Source organism: Cajanus cajan, chromosome 7 (assembly GCF_000230855.2).
Source record: "Cajanus cajan strain Asha chromosome 7, NIPB_CcT2T_4, whole genome shotgun sequence".
NCBI classification, from domain to species: domain Eukaryota; kingdom Viridiplantae; phylum Streptophyta; class Magnoliopsida; order Fabales; family Fabaceae; genus Cajanus; species Cajanus cajan.
The window spans coordinates 37,768,211-37,782,242 of NC_138523.1; the positions used below are offsets into that span (position 1 = coordinate 37,768,211).

Consider the following 14,032-nt stretch of genomic DNA (forward strand, 5'->3'; position numbering starts at 1 on the left):
CAAGTATGAGCCAAGAGGAGCAATCAAAGCCCAGGTATTGGCCGACTTCCTGATGGAGTTGACCCCTCCAGCCAAGGAAGACACGGTCGGTGAAACCCAATGGATTTTATCAGTTGACGGTGCGTCAAATATAGGAGGAAGCGGAGCTGGAATCGTCTTGGAGGGCCCGGGTGGAATCCTACTAGAACAGTCACTACGGTTTGAGTTCAGGGCAAGCAACAACCAAGCCGAGTACGAGGCGTTATTGGCAGGAATGAGTTTAGCCAAGGAGATGGGTGCGACGAGTTTGTCAGCCAGAAGTGATTCCCAATTGATCACCGGACAAGTGGCGGGAACCTTCCAAGCCAAGGATCCTCAACTGGCCAAGTACTTGGAGAGGGTAAAACTCTTATCGGAAAGTTTCCGAGCATTCACACTTAGCCACGTGCCGCGAGAGCAAAATTTGAGAGCAGACCTCCTGTCCAAGTTAGCTAGCACGAAGAAGCCGGGAGCCACTCGATCGGTCATCCAAGAAACTTTAGCTCAGCCGAGTATAAATGAGCCACAGGGGAGTGTTCTTTTCATCCAGGAGGAACTCAACTCGTGGATGGCACCTTACATTGCGTACCTGACTCGGGGGGAATTGCCAGAAGATAAAAGGCAAGCATCGCTGATACAAAGAGAGTCGGCCAGGTTTGTGGTTATTAGTGAGAGACTTTACCGAAGAGGTTACAGCTCTCCCCTCCTAAGGTGTCTCACCATGCCACAAGCAAAGAGAGTGATGGATGAGATTCACAGTGGAATGTGCGGAAGCCATATCGGAGGCCGAGCTCTAGTGTATAAAGTCGCCCGAGCAGGATACTTCTGGCCATCCCTAAAAAACGACTGCGTCAACTGGGTCCAGAAGTGCGACGGATGCCAAAGACACGCCCCTTTGCTCCATTCCCCAGCTGAACGACTGCATTCAATTCTGTCCCCATGGCCCTTCCACAAGTGGGGGATTGATATCCTCGGGCCATTTCCGATTGCAATAAGGCAACTGAAATTCTTGATAGTGGCGGTCGACTACTTCAGTAAATGGATCGAGGCGGAACCAGTGGCGACCATCTCGGCAGAAAAAGTAAGAGCTTTCCTCTGGAAGAATGTGGTGTGTAGGTACGGAGTCCCTCAAATGCTTGTTTCCGATAATGGAACCCAGTTTGCAAGCACAAGGGTTCGTGATTTCTGCAAAGAGGTCGGTATCCGAATGGCGTTCACGTCGGTCGAACATCCACAATCCAATGGCCAGGCAGAGTCGGCCAATAAGGTAATCCTCTCGGGTCTGAAGAAACGTGTACAAGAGTCAGGCGCGTCATGGGTTGAGGAACTTCCCCGAGTACTATGGTCGTACCACACCACCGTCCACTCGACGACTCAAGATACTCCTTTCAATCTGCTATACGGAACCGACGCCATGATCCCAATTGAGATTGTAGAACCATCAGTCCGCACTACGGCTTTTTCGGCGGAGGAGTCTGACCAGGGCAGGCGAGTTGATTTGGATTTAATCCAAGAGGTTAGAGAAAAAGCAAGAATAAACCAAATAGCGGCCCAGAGAAGAGCAGCCTTCAAGTACAACACAAAGGTGAATCCGAGAGACTTCATCGTAGGCGACCTAGTGTTGAGGCGTGCCCAACCAATGCAAATGAAGAACAAGCTGTCAGCAAAGTGGGTGGGTCCTTACAAAGTGGACGATGTGGTCGGCAAAGGCGCGTATAGGCTGAGGACCTTGGACGGAGGAATGATACCGAGAACATGGAACGCGGCGAGTTTGCGTTTTTATTATAGCTGATCTTTTTGTATTAGGTGCACTCTTTTCCTAACTCAGTATTTTGTCCCCGTAAAAATTTGAGGGGTTTTTTGCTGAGAAGGTTTTTAACGAGGCATCACTCTTTCAATTTCAATAATACATGTCATGTCATTTTTTCGCTATTAATGGCTCCTTAACCTTTGTTATTTTGAAGAAGCAAAGACTCGTCACTGATCGGTAAAAATCCGACTGGCGCGAGTATAAAAAAAAAAAGCAAAGACTCGTCACTGATCGGTAAAAATACGACTGACGCGAGTATAAAAAAGCAAAGACTCGTCACTGATCGGTAAAAATCCGACTGGCGCGAGTATAAAAAAGCAAAGACTCGTCACTGATCGGTAAAAATACGACTGGCGCGAGTATAAAAAAGCAAAGACTCGTCACTGATCGGTAAAAATCCGACTGGCGCGAGTATAAAAAAGCAAAGACTCGTCACTGATCGGTAAAAATCCGACTGGCGCGAGTATAAAAAAGCAAAGACTCGTCACTGATCGGTAAAAATCCGACTGGCGCGAGTATAAAAAAGCAAAGACTCGTCACTGATCGGTAAAAATCCGACTGGCGCGAGTATAAAAAAGCAAAGACTCGTCACTGATCGGTAAAAATCCGACTGGCGCGAGTATAAAAAAGCAAAGACTCGTCACTGATCGGTAAAAATCCGACTGGCGCGAGTATAAAAAAGCAAAGACTCGTCACTGATCGGTAAAAATCCGACTGGCGCGAGTATAAAAAAGCAAAGACTCGTCACTGATCGGTAAAAATACGACTGGCGCGAGTATAAAAAAGCAAAGACTCGTCACTGATCGGTAAAAATCCGACTGGCGCGAGTATAAAAAAGCAAAGACTCGTCACTAATCGGTAAAAATCCGACTGGCGCGAGCATAAAAAAGCAAAGACTCGTCACTGATCGGTAAAAATCCGACTGGCGCGAGCGCTGGTGCGACTAGACGACGGCGCGGTTACTTATGCCTCATTTTACCTTTTAAAATTTCCTAGTTCGTCAGCTCACTTCGGAATTTGGTCGATTTCTTCACCAATAACTTTCAAGTTGTCTCCTTCAGTCGGCAATTAGACGACTCTTCCACCCATTTTGTTTTAACAGAAAGTACTCATATTATTTCAATCAGCAAAAAGGCGACATATTGGTCGTGATTTATGTCTTAAACTTAAAAAAAAAAAAAATTTACTCATTTTAGGTCGGCAGCAAGGCGACATATTGGTCATCATTTACGTTTTTAACTTAGAAAAATTTGCAATCATTTTAGGTCGGCAGGAAGGCGACATATTGGTCGTGATTTATGTTTTAAACTTAGAATTTTTTTTTTTTTTTTTTTATTCATTTTAGGTCGGCAGCAAGGCGACATATTGGTCATCATTTACGTTTTTAACTTAGAAAAATTTGCAATCATTTTAGGTCGGCAAAAAGGCGACATATTGGTCGTGATTTATGTTTTAAACTTAGAAAATTTTTTATTCATTTTAGGTCGGCAGCAAGGCGACATATTGGTCGTGATTTATGTTTTAAACTTAAAAATTTATTTTATTCATTTTAGGTCGGCAGCAAGGCGACATATTGGTCATCATTTACGTTTTTAACTTAGAAAAATTTGCAATTCCATTTGTTGAACCTGAAAGCTAAGTATGCTGGGAAAATATTCAGTTAACTTAGGAAGTTTTTTGTGCGTTTTGGAGTTCGAGATTCAACGAAGTATATAGGGGAGGTACTCATTCGCATTGCAAATTTCTGACCCTAGAAAGCTTTTTCTTATAACAAAAACATGAGCATGAGATGAACAATAAGGACCAAAAAGACAATACTCCATAAATGTTCTACAGTAGAGACAACAACCGATAGAAAAACAACAAGTCCAAAAGCCTTGAGGAGTGACGATTAATCATCCTCAGGGGGGTCCACAAGCTCCCCATTTACAATCTCCTTGAAATAGCCAAGCCCTCCGAGATCGATATCAGCATGGAGAAATTTCACTTGAGTGGTGGCAGCGTCAAAACCTTCAACAAACTTGTTCAGCGAGTCCATCTTGGCGGCCTGGAGATCAACCTGCAGCTTCTCGGTTTCCGACTTCGCGACGGCCAATCCGTTCTCAAAGACTTGGGCCGCGTCGGCATTCTTATCCCGAGCGAGTCGAAGCTCTTCCAACTCCTTTTCAAGGGCCGATTTCTCAGAAGCCCAAGTCTTCCTTTCATCATCAAAACCACGCCGGTTCACGAGTAGCTTGTCCCGCTCCGAGGTTACCCAGGCGAGATCTGCCTTACCTTTCTTCACGGTCTCTTCAAGGGAACTGATCTTCTTCCCCTGCAGTTTGATTTCTCGTACCATCCCACGAACTTTGTCCTCATTGATGAGCGACAACGCGGACAAGCGGTTAACCAACGATTCGACCCCCTTTGCAATCGAAAAAGGGCTCATTTTTTCCAAGTCATCTTTGTCGCCCTCAAGCAAATCAGTGTGGCGAATATGTGAAGCGTGGTTGAATTTCTCGTCCCAGAAAGACGGAGCTTTGCCCAAGTCAGGGCCGTGATCTACGGGCTCCCAATTTTCCCCGATACACATACTCAGCGTCCGCTCAGCTGACTGAACCTCGACGTCTTTCTCCAGCTCCTCCCCCCTGATCTCGGTCTCGAGATTCACGAGGGTGATGGGATTCTCGGCCTCCCGGCGACGCTTAAGGGGACTCTCGGCGACGCTATCCTTCTTGGGAGGAACTCCCGCACCACTTGTCGCCACCTCGACGGCTTTAGAAGCTTCTTGCTGCTTCCATAATTTCCTCATCTCGCGATTGCTCAAGCTCGCCATTTTCTCTGCGTAAGAGATGAGCACACGTTACTATTAAAAAAGGATGTAGAAATAAAATGAAAGAAATGACAGGGGTATCGGCGAGGAACCGACTACCTATATAGATTTTCAATTCACTGGGTCTATTTTCTAAGTCTAGAAGTCTAGTGGTGTTGAAAATCGTTTTGAGCTCCTCAAGTTTTCTAACATCCTTTCGGTCCCCCTCGGCAACTTGCTCCAATGACAAACCACCATAGGATACCGTTCGCCGGTTCCAATACAAAGGGTACCCGTCAAGCAGACTCTCATTACCAGGAGTACAACGAAGGCGAAAATACGATTTCTTAAAATCTTTGTAGGACGACTGGAACAACGTCAGGAGCCCTCGCCCATTGACACCACCAACAGACACCCAGCTAGTACGTTTGCTCACTCGGGTTTCAAAAAAATAGAAAAACTTATCTAAGGAAGGAGAAATACCAAGACCCATACACAAAATTTCAAACCCTCGAACAAACGCCCAACTGTTTGGGTGAAGTTGGGTAGGGGCCACATTCAGTGTCTGAAGCACCCCTTTTTCACATTCAGAAAGGGGCCACCTTACCCTAAGCTTTGAAATCAAGGTAGTATAGCAAAAGGTGAATCTCTCGGAGGGAGCCCCTTTCACGCACACGGGCTCCTCATCGACACAGGGTTCGCAAATAATCACACTATCCCCCCCCTCACACACCACATGCTCACTACAGAAGCTATCAACCATGGCCCACGAGTTCATACAAGAATCACAACGCAAGACATCATCTTTAACCCACTCATACAGTTCCCTATAGTTTATGGAGGCCATTGCAGATGAATAGATTAACTTAAGCAACTACTAAGGATTTCTTTTCTCTTTCTGCGAACAAAAAAGACCAACAGGTTTAAATAGACGCGTACCTAGGGGCACCCAACAACTCTTCCTCACCCAACACCTTCACCGGAACGCCGCGAAACCACCGTGGACCACGGGAAATGAACCACCGCGAAGGAGATGCTAAGCCCTAAAAATGAAGGAAGTGAAAGCAAGGACCAAAGCAGCGAGGGACCTTAGTATATATAGACAAGGAAAGCGTACCAAGAAATTCACCTTTTGAAAACGCACCGTTTATCAAAGAGACGCGCGTTTAAGAGTCACGGCGCAAACCAGGAACGTTACAACTTTCAACAGTAAACCCCCCACACGTTTCAAGACACGTGGCACTAATATCATCGTTTCTCTAAAAAGCCACCCCGCAATAAATGCGCATCGCAGCGACGCAACATGAAGGGACGTCACTCGGACAGCTCGGCCAAGGCAGGGTATCTCGGTGCGCACTTATCTCAGCCTCTTTGCCTCATGGGCTCGAGGCTGGAGGGCAAGTGTACTGTCTCGGCTACAATCCGACTTTACCATCTATTCGGCCAAGGCAGGGTATCTCGGTGCGCACTTATCTCAGCCTCTTTGCCTCATGGGCTCGAGGCTGGAGGGCAACTGTACTGTCTCGGGTGATATCCGAGATGACCTACAACCCGATCATACCTTGTAACACCTCGAGGTCGGTGATGACTCGATAGAGCGTTTGAGGTGAGTCCCTTCGGTCGGAATCCGACTAGGCAATTTGAGGCCAGTTTAGAATCCTCTCACCTGTAAGGACTGAGGAGACCACTCGGCATTGACCCGACTGGGTCCTCGGTATGAACCTAGTCGGTCAGAACCCGACTACACTTGTTCCTTTCAACCCCGCACCATCAAGATAAGAGCGGTTAGGAAAATCCCTTCATTCTCGGGGCCCAAAAGGCCCATGAACGACATGCCATAAAACCCAAAACCCTAGAGCTAGGAAGACAGATTTACACTTTTGAATGCTCTGGCTTTGCGGCTTGACCTAGGAAAAACCCTAGCGCACCCCGTGACCGGAACAGTAACCAAAATAATAATATTAATATATATTCAAAGGCCAAAATAACAACAAATAATTAAATTTAACATCTTATTTAATATTTTAAAGATTTATTTAATAATTTTTTACATGTCAATATATCTTAAATTTAGATAACAAAGTGGTGCTTTCTCTTAATTTGAACAACCAAAAATCACGCGTGATATGTCAAAATAATAATTTATAGTTAAAGAAGCATGGCCTTTATCTTACCTTCTGTCTCTTTTTTCAATTCTTTCAATTCTCTCTTATTTAATTTTTATTTCATTTGTAAGAAAGTTATAATCATCAAAATCGCAAGTTACTACTTACTATCAATCAATGATCAATATTCATAAACACACGGAGACAAATGAACTACTTTTAGTTTAAACATGCACAGGTAGATCATAAATCGCTAGTAAGCACATAATTAGCCAGAGTGATAGTCTAACTCACCCTCAAAGATGAACGGTAAGAAACTTCTTGGGTGTGTGGAGACAAATGTAGCGTAGGTAGTGGGTTCATAACTTCATATTGCAGCGCACGACACCGTTTGGAAGGGCGTCTCCGTCAACGGTGGGTCCACGTCACGCAGACGACAGAGCCAGTCAGCATATGATTTAGCATTAGCTGCAAACACGATATTTTGGCGTCAACAGAATATACGGATAACGGGTAATAGATGCCTATCCATGCTGAGTAGGAAATAAGGTAGCATCGTATTCTATTCACTATTCACCTCCATCTCATCGTTGATCGTTGATCGTTGATCGTTGATCGTTGATCGTTGATCGTTGATTGATTCATTCAATAAAATCAATTTTATAATAAAAAAACGATATTATTTGATTATTTTCCCTAATAATAATATATATATATATTTTTAATATTGTGAAAAGGTGAAGTGGCTATGGCCTGGGTCTGAGAAACAGCAAAGAGAGCGGGAACGCGTTGCGTACACCTCACATTCCCTCTTCCTCTACATAAGCGCCCTCGCATCCCATTCTTTGCAGACTCAACAAGCATTCACGCTTCTCACACCTTTCATTTCTCTCTAGATCTGTGCCTCCTCTCCAAGCTTCCTTCATTCTTCACCACCGTTTTCTCACTTGTCGGTGAGTTCTTATTTTCCACCGCTTCCACTCCCTAGGGTTATCCCCTCGCGCTTCCATTGCTCCTAAAACTCTTTCTGTTTCTGTTTCTGTTTCTAAATCAATCCTTATATTTTGCGATTTTCGTCAAGCGCCGTTTCTTAAAGTCCACGTTTCTGAATAGCCTCTGTTTTGTCGAGATATTTTTTGGAAATTTTGAAACAGTTATTTCTGTGCTCTCGAATAGCTCAGATCTGTGGCTGTTTCGGCTTTTCGCTGCTCTTTACTGTCAAAATGTCTCTGCCGTTTTTCTTGTAACGGCAGCGGCTCAGGGAAAACTTAAATAGCTTCTGAATCGAAAACTGTCGAATGAGTTTTATGAAAACGTGTTTTCTTTACTTTCAAAAGGTTAGTTCTCAGGTGCCACCTGAAACCGCGATGAACGTCGATTTTGTAAGTCGTAGTTTCAGTCATTTATTTTTGCGACGGGGCTTTTGCTGAGATTGGAAAAAAAAAAAAAAAAAAAAGGTGTCTCTGCATATCACATTTTACTTTTTCAATTTCTGCCTTAGTTTACGCGTCAAATGGATTAATTGACTTTTTATGCTATTGATTTTCGGGCACTGTTCTTTGGGAAATCCTAGAAAGGTCAAAGGTCAATTTTGGGTATATTAGTTTTTTTTTTTTTTAATGGTTGGTAAATTATTATCATGTAAAAATACAAGTATACAACGATGGATCTAATGTGAAATGTTGTATATCATTTTCAGACTGCGGAAATGGCTCCTCCTATTGAGACACCAAACAAGGTTTCTAACTATCAACAGACCCCACACCCTCCTCTCAATGAAAGGATTCTTTCATCCATGACCAGGAGATCTGTTGCTGCACACCCGTGGCATGATCTTGAGATAGGTAAGTAATAGCATTGTAAAATTGTGACATGTTAGTGGTTCGATCACAATGTACTGCTTTTATTTTCGTTCTTACTTTTTTATTTTATTTTATATTAACTGTATTTCTCCCACAATGCAGGACCTGAAGCTCCAAAGATCTTCAACTGTGTAAGCATACTTTGCTTAAACTTCACATACTATCCTAAGCATTTTAAAATTACTTAGATGATGACTTGCCATGAAATTTTCATGCCAAAGTAGTATAAGATCGTTAAGCTTATTTGTTTGATCACTTTGATGCGGCCATATGACTATTCAGTATTCATATAGAATATAATACAATGCTGCAAATGTGTGTGTAAGACAGTAAGAGGATATCAAATAAGTATCCAAATATCGGTATTGGATACAATATGCTAGGAAAATGCGGGAATCGGTGCATTGTAGACTGATGATTAAAACAGGGTGAAAATATTGGATAGTGCTGACTCCGTTGTTATCTCAGCTTTATCCATTTAGTTTGTCTTATTAATGGCAATAACTCTTGCTATATCTATATGACTGAATGTGTTCAACATTTGTACTATAGGTCTAAGCATATCGAGCATTATGTGGGACCTTTTTGTTGTGAACTACCAAAATTTAGTCCTCTATTATGTTTGTCTTGCTTTTCTTCCCCCCTCTTAAATGCCGTAGAAATGTAGAATAACAAGGCTATTCTTTTTCAATTTTGTAGTGACCTATAATTTTTCTAATCAACATGGCTACTCTTTGAACATTCTCAAGTTTGCATTTCATGTTGTGAGCTTAAATTGTTATGATTTTTATTCACTAAAGTACATCAACTTAGATCCTTAATCAGAAAATTAGATTTGAATACTAATGAAATATGGCTGAATTTTGTAGGTGGTCGAAATTGGGAAAGGAAGCAAGGTGAAATATGAACTCGACAAGAAAACTGGACTTATTAAGGTAATCGTGGTTACCTAGCCTTTTCTTCCCTCGTTGCACTCCTTGCTACAGGATATTGCTGAACATGTAGCTATGACTGTGTGCAGGTTGATCGTATTCTGTACTCGTCAGTTGTATATCCTCACAACTATGGGTTCATCCCACGTACTATTTGTGAGGACAGCGACCCAATGGATGTCTTGGTTATCATGCAGGTACTTTTATCTTGTTCATATCGTTAACTTCTTGCAAGTTAGTGTGCCTTGTGTGATTATTTTCATTTGTAAGCATGTGTCATCTGATATTTACACAGGATTTTTCTCAAATCAGGATTTTGTTGCATATAATTATGAGAATTACCTAGTGCTTCACCGAGTTCTTAAGGAAACTATGTTTTTAAAAATTATCCAAAGTTAGACAAGCTATTCTGCCTATTTTGGACTTTACTTTATCAATGTTTTGAACAAGAGTTCTAGAGCATGGCAGTTTGACTAAATTGTTCTAATAGCATGTTTTTTAAAGATGGATTTTGTAATAAGTCAACAACTTCGCTTCAACTGCAATATCCATTACATAAGTTGGGAGAGTTTTAACTAAACTCTTCAATGTATTTTCTATAATTTTCATGATTCTAGTTTCTCATAAATGATTTTTATCATTTGAAAAGTCCATAGCTTATTTTTGTTTCTAAGCTATGCACGGACAGTTCAAAATTTAGCCAGCTCAAGGAGATCTCAATGCGTGAACCTGAATAAAATTATTTTATATATCTACTTTAATTGAATTCTAGAATATTTTATCATAATAATTAAAGGAGAGGATCAAGAAATGCTTCATCCCGTATTACTCTGACATTTTTCAATCCAATACGAGTCAATGAATTGGTCTTCTTAGTCCAACAAATTTATGTTTTTTTACTGCTTTTGTGAGATGATACTAACCCTTGCTCTTACTTGGTTGGACAGGAGCCAGTTCTTCCCGGATGCTTTCTTCGGGCCAAAGCTATTGGACTCATGCCTATGATTGATCAGGTATATTAACATTCCCTTTTTCCACAAAGCAAGAGCTTCCCTCTCTTTTGACTACTGATAATGATTAGCCACTAATTGTGATGAAATTCAGGGTGAGAAAGATGACAAGATTATTGCTGTCTGTGCTGATGATCCTGAGTACCGGCATTACAATGATATCAAGGACCTTCCTCCACACCGTCTAGCTGAAATTCGTCGTTTTTTCGAAGATTGTATCCTTTGCAAAAATTTCAAAATCTGTTTTGTTCAGTACTTTCCACTGTGTTAGTATTTACACAACAGCGAGATACGTTAGTATCATTTATATATATCAAACTGTTTTTGTGTTGTTTTCCTTCATAAAGGAATTAGACAAGAAGAATGAGAACAAGGAAGTTGCAGTAAACGACTTTCTTCCTGCCTCATCTGCCTATGAAGCGATCAAGCATTCCATGTAAGTAATAGCTACCTGATTCAGGATTACTAAACCGAAGTTTTATGTAAAGTTAAAATTTTGTAAGGTGTCAATTTTAACAATTTTCTCTTTTATTCATGCGCAATAATTATACCAAGTTTATAATCTTTTTGTTTTTTGGTTGTGAAGGACCTTGTATGCGGACTACATTGTGGAGAGCTTGAGGCGGTAGTGTTGATGCTTTGGATTTTGCTTGGTCATGCGTGAAGACGTATATTAAAGGCTGCTATTTTATAATTATGATTATGACGAAAACAAAAGCTTTCTGTCCTTGTCGCGTGTACATTGGTCTCAGGGCTGTTTTGCACATGTGCTTAATTGAGTGAATGATTTTTTCATTTATTAATGTCAAAGTTTTATATTTTCGCCCAATCTGCCAAAAGTTTGGTGCATACTGGATTTTTAGTTCATACATCTTATAAAGTATTTTTACAACAATTATTTGTAACATGTTTTCTGTGCTTACGGATATTGCTGCCCAAGAAAATTTGCATTGAATCGAGATCAACATTATCTCATTGCTTATCAGGCTAATACGTGCAAATAATGTGCGATAAGTTTACGTTTCACTTTGCGATAAGTTCTCCCGTTACAGGCAACGTTGCAGCTTCGTAAGCAAAGCACAATGCGTAATTGTGTTTTGTGTGTACCGGATGATACCTACGCACCACAACTAGTGGCATCCTAGCGGATCGAGCAACTCGTTTAAAGTTGGAAAATAATTTTTTAAATTAATTTTATATGTTTAAGTCGTGATTAAATTTTGGAAAATGCTTGGAGGCTGAAAAATTGTCAGAATAATTAAAAAATTATTATTATTTAATAAATTTATTATAAAATAATTATTTTATAATAAATTTATTTAAAAAATAATATTTTTTTAATTATTCGAAAGCGTTTTTCGGCTTCTATTTTCGGAGGCTGTAACAATACTCTTAAATTTTATATCTACCTTGCCTCGTGTCTTTCAAATATCTAAATTTTCATAACTATATTATATGAGAAAAGTTTAGGCTACATTTTTTTTTATTAAACTCTTTTATAATACTTACTCTCACATGGGTTTTTATCTCTGTTTCTCTGTATCGCGTTGATAATATTTTTTCGTTTATCTTTTCATCTGTCATTCTAAAATATTAATGTTTTTTTAAAACAATTTCTGAAAAATTCAATAACAGACTTCAAGGATGCAGGTCAAATCCAACCAAAACATACCGACTCCACACTTTTTCAAATGTGCATTTGGGAGGGGTAATTGCTATTCAATAAGAGAGTAATATAGCTGAGAAAAACTATATTTTATATATAAGAACAGTGATCAGTACGTGCAAAATTGTATACGACCTCACAACCAAAAAAAGGGAGCACTGAATACGACCTTATAGATTGAACTGCGAGACGGACGGGGAGATAACAAACCGTGTAAAAATCCTTAAAAATTTTCAGAACAGTGAGAATCAAATAGCCAAGGGCAAGGCTGCAGATAGTTTCTCTGTTTCTTCTTTCGCAAATTTTACTTTAAATATTAATTTTTATCCTCTAGTAAGAAAAAAATAAAAATAGATAATTTTAACAATGTGTCATCCAATATTAAATTGTCATGTTACTGATGATTATTATTTTTGTTAATTATTACTTTAGTTCGGAAATTGTTATGTACACTCTTTTTGTTTAAAAATTCAATAATGTTTGTATAATAGTTGCATCATCTTATTCAGGTTAAAAACCCAAGTAGTTTAGGCTTGGGCCATTTAGGCTTATAATTTTATTTTGGACCTTGTATTTTGGGTCAAGTAGCATAGGTTCATTTTAGGCCATGTATTTTGGCCATTTATGAAATAATTTCATGTGAGTTTAAATTTAGTGTCATTTGAGACACATTTAAGGTGTAATTAGAGTCATGTGACTGATCATGTGGATGGTGCATATGATGTGACTCAAATTCACCTCAAATGTGAATCAAATCACATTTAAATGCAAAACACACATGTAGCACATGGAGGAGTTGGGAATCTAGAAGTGCAAATTCAAACTTGAATTTTAGGCGCCAAGAGTTAAAATTAACCATACCATGGTTAATTCTAACTCTTGGTCTTAGCACACTTCCGTGACCTATATATAGAGTAGGACCATGTATTATTCTCACTTTTGAGCATTAATTGAGAGCAAACTTCTATATTTTCTCTCAAAGCTGAGAGTCACCTAGAGTGAGGGGAAACCAACCTTTCACCTTGAGATTTCCTCTTTGTAGCCTGCACAACTACAACCCCAAATGCACAATTCCCCTGCCAAATTATATGATAACGTATACTATATATTTGTTGAGTAAAATAATAAGAGAAAGATCTTACCAAATTTCTTATTTTAAGAGAATTTATACTCATATAACATTTTATACAAAAATAGGAATGAGAGAAAATGTAAAATTAGATGAATGATTTGATATAAATAACTGACAGGTGTGCGTGTTTATCAGTTTTGGATCTACATGCTCTTAAAATAATTTGTTTATTATGTTGCTAGTTTATTAAGAAGTTGAAGAATTATAGAAGATGGCAGGCTAAGTATTCTCATAGACTCGTCAAGTGAGGATGGTAATCAATATTTGAAGGATGCATTTACATAATAAATATTTAAAGGATGCATTTTTCTCATTCTGATTTCTGACATTACTTTAGCTCAATTAATCAGACTTTTTACCCCTTTTACCCTTTTATTATATTCCTTTTCTCACGTTTTAGCATGACAATATAATCTATGATCTCAATTAATTAACATCCTATTTTTCTTTTCTATTGTATAACAACTAACTAAATGAAACTTTAGTTTCTGACACTATAGAACATTTAGTTGAACAAATGTTATCGCCTCGCGATTCCAAAGGGCGTAAGAATCGATATGATGTATGGAATCACTTTATTGAGGAGCCAAAGCCCAACATAGATAAAAGAGCTAAATGTAACCATTGTGGTACATTCATTAGGTTTGAGAATGGAACAGGTGCTATGTGAAATCATTTACGTAGATGCAAGGGTATATCAAATAAA

General features: G+C 39.7%; 1 protein-coding gene across 1 annotated transcript; it reads left to right on the forward strand.

The window, feature by feature from the left end:
• Positions 1–7,457: 7,457 nt before the first annotated feature.
• LOC109808791 (soluble inorganic pyrophosphatase 4) lies at positions 7,458–11,423 on the forward strand. Its single transcript, XM_020371935.3, has 9 exons — positions 7,458–7,677; positions 8,424–8,568; positions 8,689–8,717; positions 9,456–9,521; positions 9,608–9,715; positions 10,466–10,531; positions 10,623–10,743; positions 10,883–10,964; positions 11,115–11,423. Exons 2-9 carry the CDS (start codon positions 8,433–8,435, stop codon positions 11,155–11,157), a joined length of 651 nt encoding a protein of 216 aa, XP_020227524.1. The 5' UTR covers positions 7,458–7,677; positions 8,424–8,432; the 3' UTR covers positions 11,158–11,423.
• Positions 11,424–14,032: the final 2,609 nt, after the last annotated feature.

Excerpts from the sequence above, each read along its gene's own strand:
- LOC109808791 (XM_020371935.3), top strand. The coding sequence starts at position 8,433 with ATGGCTCCTCCTATTGAGACACCAAACAAGGTTTCTAACTATCAACAG. Across the intron at positions 10,532-10,622 it reads TCATGCCTATGATTGATCAG|GGTGAGAAAGATGACAAGAT; the intron begins GTATATTAACAT and ends GATGAAATTCAG. Across the intron at positions 10,965-11,114 it reads GAAGCGATCAAGCATTCCAT|GACCTTGTATGCGGACTACA; the intron begins GTAAGTAATAGC and ends TTGGTTGTGAAG.